This window comes from Nannospalax galili, unplaced genomic scaffold, assembly GCF_000622305.1.
Source record: "Nannospalax galili isolate Female #2095 unplaced genomic scaffold, S.galili_v1.0 scaffold1053, whole genome shotgun sequence".
Classification (NCBI taxonomy): domain Eukaryota; kingdom Metazoa; phylum Chordata; class Mammalia; order Rodentia; family Spalacidae; genus Nannospalax; species Nannospalax galili.
This window is the reverse complement of record NW_008333523.1, coordinates 1,841,275-1,846,463: the sequence shown is the minus strand read 5'-3', so window position 1 is coordinate 1,846,463 and position 5,189 is coordinate 1,841,275. Positions and strand designations below refer to the sequence as shown.

The 5,189-nt window shown below is 38.3% G+C and overlaps 1 protein-coding gene across 2 annotated transcripts in view; it reads left to right on the top strand.

The window, feature by feature from the left end:
- Positions 1–5,189, top strand: part of Phex (phosphate regulating endopeptidase homolog X-linked) — a 219,512-nt gene that overhangs the window by 59,422 nt on the left and 154,901 nt on the right. For both annotated transcript variants that reach the window (XM_008828330.2, XM_029561216.1), the window contains exon 7: positions 1,264–1,380. In XM_008828330.2, coding sequence (XP_008826552.1) covers positions 1,264–1,380 — 117 coding nt within the window. The remainder of the gene's footprint in view (positions 1–1,263; positions 1,381–5,189) is intronic.

The window sequence follows — 5,189 nt, the reverse complement described above, 5'->3', positions numbered from 1 at the left end:
AAAGAAGAAAAATAATTCTTCAAAGCATAAAAATTTGCTCCTTAATAATTAGTAGATGTGAAAAACATTACTATTGAAATCAACCTGATGACTTTATATCCATGCTCATATGCCAAGGAGCTCAGAAAGTAACCAACTGTAATAATAATCAGATATAAAGAGATTAGACATGCATGTGCAAACATCTTAATGTCAGTTGCATTAAAATGAATTTTTTGTATGAAAATGTATATTTTAATAATGAAATGGAGATCTTTTTTAAAGGTTAAAACCTCATTTAATTTTATGTCTTACAGGGTTTATACTGAGTACAATATTGTATAACTGTATTAATTCAACTGTAAACCTAAAAATTTACAGCCAATTTTGAAAGAGATGCATCTTAGCTCTGGAAATTGTTATTGAATACGTCAATGCTGTTGTAATGAAATGCTTTTTCTAAGTATGTGGTTATTAAATAAATAATTAAAAAAATAAAAAAGGCATAGTAAAAAAATAGACTCAGGAAGGGCAAAATATTCTTTCCAATCAAGACTATTAACAAGGATTACTTACTATTTATTAAAAGTTTTGCTATATATCAAGAACTTTGTAGGTCTTGAGTTCAGTCACACAGTTAAGAATAGTTTACAGGACCAAGGTGTACCTTAGAGATGAAATTCTGTATTTATTATTTGCTAGATTTCTCATCATCGTTTCTCTCTTCTTTTTTGCCCCCTGAGCCGGGGAGGAAAACTTTGTGGAAACTCTCTAAAACTGAAAAGACACATGACTCTAATCAGTGAAATCATCTTTTATTTTTTTACTGTGAAACTGGGTAAATGGAGATGGATGGGAATAAATCGCACGTTGCGCTGGTGTTCATGGATCAGGTCTTCTGCTTTTAGAAGCAATTCTTTCCTATTATTTCATTAAATATCACTTGCCTTGGAAGAAGACACATGACCTTTCCCTTTCTATTCTGGGCTCATTTGGAAATGCTTCTTTTATCCATAATATCACCAGTTACCAGAAAACGAGTTTGCTTGATGCTTGGGCATCTCCATCTGTCATGGAAATAGTATCCATATACTCATTACTATTTTTTCCCTCCTAAAGTGATAGGTAGGTGCCTGGTATTGCAAAATAGTAGCATAACACTTTGAGTACAGAATAAAAATAAAGGAAATTTATTTCCACCTGCTGTTTCCATTCTTCTCTATCTCTAAGACATCTGTCCTAGGATGCTGTTGTCATGGTCATTTTCTTCTTTATCTCTCACAGTATCGGGATGCCCTTTATAAGTTCATGGTGGACACTGCTGTGCTTTTAGGTGCGAATCGCTCCAGAGCTGAGCATGACATGAAGTCGGTGGTTAGATTGGAAATTAAGATAGCTGAGGTAAGTTTTAGTTGAAAATTTCTCTTTTGCCCATTCCCTTCTTTGTCTTATTTTATAAGCAATAGGTCCCAAATGGAAATATAAATTGCAACCAAATGACAATCTTCTGTGTCATTGCCTTTTGCGTTCAAGGTAGAAGTAATAGCATCTACCTCTGTGGTCTAAGCCTATTCAATGTCCATGTGCTTCCCTACTGTGGCCAAAAAAATACCAACAAGGAAACCTGTTTTCCAAGAAAAAGTGTGGTATGGCTTAAATAGAAAGCATATATTTAATACATGTTGTAGTGCTGGGGGTTGAACCCAGGGCCTCACACATACTAAGTGTATACAGTACCACTAGGCTAAACTCCCAGTCTGGGAAAGTAATTTCTAATCCAGACTCCTTCTTTACATCATTCGACTCAGAGTAAGTCTGATATAAAATTTGAACTCAGAGAAGTTTGTCTTCTAAACCTGGATATAAAGTTTGATTCACAAAGTGTATAGGGAATACGGGTAAGTATTTTAAACCTGCCTTTCTGGTGTTACTTTGTGCCTGCCATTGTTTTAGTTTTGCATTCTTTTTTTTTTTTTTTTGTATTGCTTTAATGAGTGTCATTGTGTCATATACTATGTTCTGAGTAAGTCACCTTAAATTCTTTTTGGCTCATGATAGAGATGAAAAATGTGAAAACCAATGTTTTTGTTGGATAGCAGTAAGAAATCATAAATGGTTAGCTTTGTTTATAGAATAACTTTTCAAGAAGAGCCAATGTATAAAATCCCTAAATATTCTCACCCAAGAGATAACAAATACAGTGACATTTGCTTGTGGGTAGAACTTGTAGTGAAAAAAAAAACCTACTTGATTCAAGAAACTCTGGTATGTGAGTTGGTGATTCTTTAAAAATTATTTTTATTTTATGTGTCTGAGTGTATTGCCTGCATGTGTGTAAGTGCATGCATGTCACATAATGCCTGCGGAGTCAGAAGAGGGTGTTTGACTCCCCAGTTCTGGAGTTTTGGATGGTTTATAGTCTCCATGTGGGTGCAGGGAATTGGACCTGAGTCCTCTGCAAGAGCAGCTGGTGCTCTATGCTGAGCCATCTCTCTAGCCCTGGTTGGTGATTTTTTTTTTTTTAACTAATGGAAGTTGGTTCAAGTATTTATTGGTTTTGTATTTGGTAAAAATCAATGGTAGTATGTTGAGATATGGAGTAGGGATGATGAGTAGAGTTGGGAAATTAGGCTCTGTTCCTGCAGTGATGATGTTCACATCATCATCATGTCCATATCTTTCTCCAAATTCTTACGTATAACACAAAAGGTTCATTCATAGGGGTGAGAAAGAAGACTCAGTGGGTAAAACACTTGCAATGCAAAGCATGAAGATTTGTGTTTGAGCCCTCAGAGCCCACATAAAACCAGGAGTGGTATTGCATGTCTGTAATCTCAGTGCTTTTACGGCAAGATGTAAGGCAGAAACAGGAGAATCCTGGAAAGCTCATGGGCCAGGTAGCCTGGTGTACTCAGTGCAGTGGCAGATAATAAAGATTCTATGTCAAAGTGGAGGGTGAATACCAATGTCCCAGATTTTCTTCTGACTTCCACACATATGCTGTGGCCCATGTGTGATCCTTCACACACACACACACACACACACACACACACACACACACACAATTCATTCCTGAAACTCTTATGAAGTCTTTTTCCACTCTAAGGCATATAATAGTATCCTTTTCTTTAGACTACCCCCCCTACTTAAATCTATATTAAAACAATTTATTAATAAACTCTAACTTCACTTCAAAAATTCATTCCTGCATGTCACCTTTGAAGATTTGAAGACTGCTGCAAATATGCCTACAAACCATGTCTATGGGCTGTCTGGATTCCCTTCCCAAGCAAATAGGAGGCCCAGAGTACTAGTTTGGACTAAAGGTGTAATACAGCATAGAAGGCCTTGCCTTGAGCCAGAGAATTAGACCAGAAAGGAATATAAAAAACAGCTGTGCTGAGGGCAAGACTGGGAATTGCCAAGAGGCTAAATGAAGTGACAAATTCATTGTGTGGAGGAGAGTAGCTGGCAGAGAGCTGAAAACAGCTTTGAGGCCAAAGGGCTCCAACATGGGCCTGGAGCTTGAGTTGAGGGAGGAGAGGGAAGAATAAAGGGAGGAGAACAGGGGGAGGGAGAGGGAGAAGCATGTAGACATCCTCTGAGGCAATAATTAATGATTCACACATAGCCAGGAAGCTGTAATATACGTATTACCTCTCCTGTGGAGGGTGAGGAGGGAGAACTTAAGGTGCCGAACTGCTTGTAAGAGAGGGGTAGGTTCCTTCCTCCCAGCTCTTGGTGATTTTGCCTTGAAATACCTGTGATGTATGGATATGGGGCCTAGTATGGATATTCCCTTCATTCTCTTAGTCTTCGGCTGATAAGGCACATCCAAAATTAGTTAGATACATATTCTTAGGGAGGCTTATGAGGCTGAGGAGGTGGAGAAACCCCGTCAAGTCTAAATAAGTAATGATAGCCATAAAGTGTGCATTTATCCAATCCCTGCCTGGGAGAAATGCTGTCTATGGAGTGGCCCTGGTGATTGGAACCAAGTGAAGTTTAGTTGCAAATGCTTGCTAAAGTCTATGAATTTTTTTTTAAAAAATTATTTACTTATTTTTATTTTATGTGTATGCATGTATTGCCTGCATTTAGATAAGTGCATCCATGTCATGCAATGCCCGTGGAGGTCAGAAGAGGCTGTCCGATCCCCTAGGACTGCAGTTATGGACAGTTGTTAGCTGCCATGTGGGTGCTGGGATTCAAACCCAGGTCTTCTGCAAGAACAACCAGTGTTCTTAACCGCTGAGACATCTCTCAAGCCCCCTAAAGTATATAAATTTTAAGCAAAAATTTTTTGGTGGGGACAGAGTATCTCTGTAGCCCCATATGGTCCAGAACTTGCTATGCAGACCAGGCTGGCCTCACCCTCACAGAGATCCAACTTCCTCTGCCTTTGAAGTGCTGGGATTAAAGGCATGAGCTACCACACCTGATTTTAAAATTTTAAATCAGTTTAAACCAAGGACATGATGATGATGGATAGGAGCTGTGAGGGTAGGTTAGTTATATGTGATATAAAGAATGACAAGTTAAATGCAAAGGAATAGAAAGATTAGAAAGTCTTAATGGAAAATGATGATGTAGGTAGGGGAGCTGTAGTCTTTCAGTGATAGTCATTAAGATGACCCTTGAGGAAGATAGTTATTGTTGTGGTTCTTAAATTAGATTAAACATGGCAGAGGCTAGCATCTTCTGAAATGCTTGTCTAGATGGTAATTGATTCCATATCTTCAGCAGTTGTACTAAGGGAATCTGAAGGTCAAAGAAATAAGATGGACAGATAAAGGAATCAATTGTTGATAAAATGATTATGGGTACCAGTACTGTACACATAGTTTCATTTTTGTCACTGAACATTCTCCCGTAGAGGTAAAGGTGTTGAGATAATTGTCATTAGACTATAGCTGAATATGAAATGTTTACCTTACTTGTGTGACTTCAGCTTGGTTGTAAAAACAGAGCCAGCCGAGGTGTTCAGCTGTTTCATTCATTCAGGTGTTTATACCCAAATGTCCTTCAGTGTAAGTGCATACACTGGCACCTAGTCAGCCCAGGTTGTATGTAAGTCATACTCTCCCTCATCCAGCAGCCAGTCTCAAATAGTTCTCAATATAAGGGGAGGCATGGATGGTGAGGGGGGTCTGGATTTGAGTGGGAAATGTATGAAATTTTAAAAGCGCTCTCTCTCTCTCTCTCTCTCT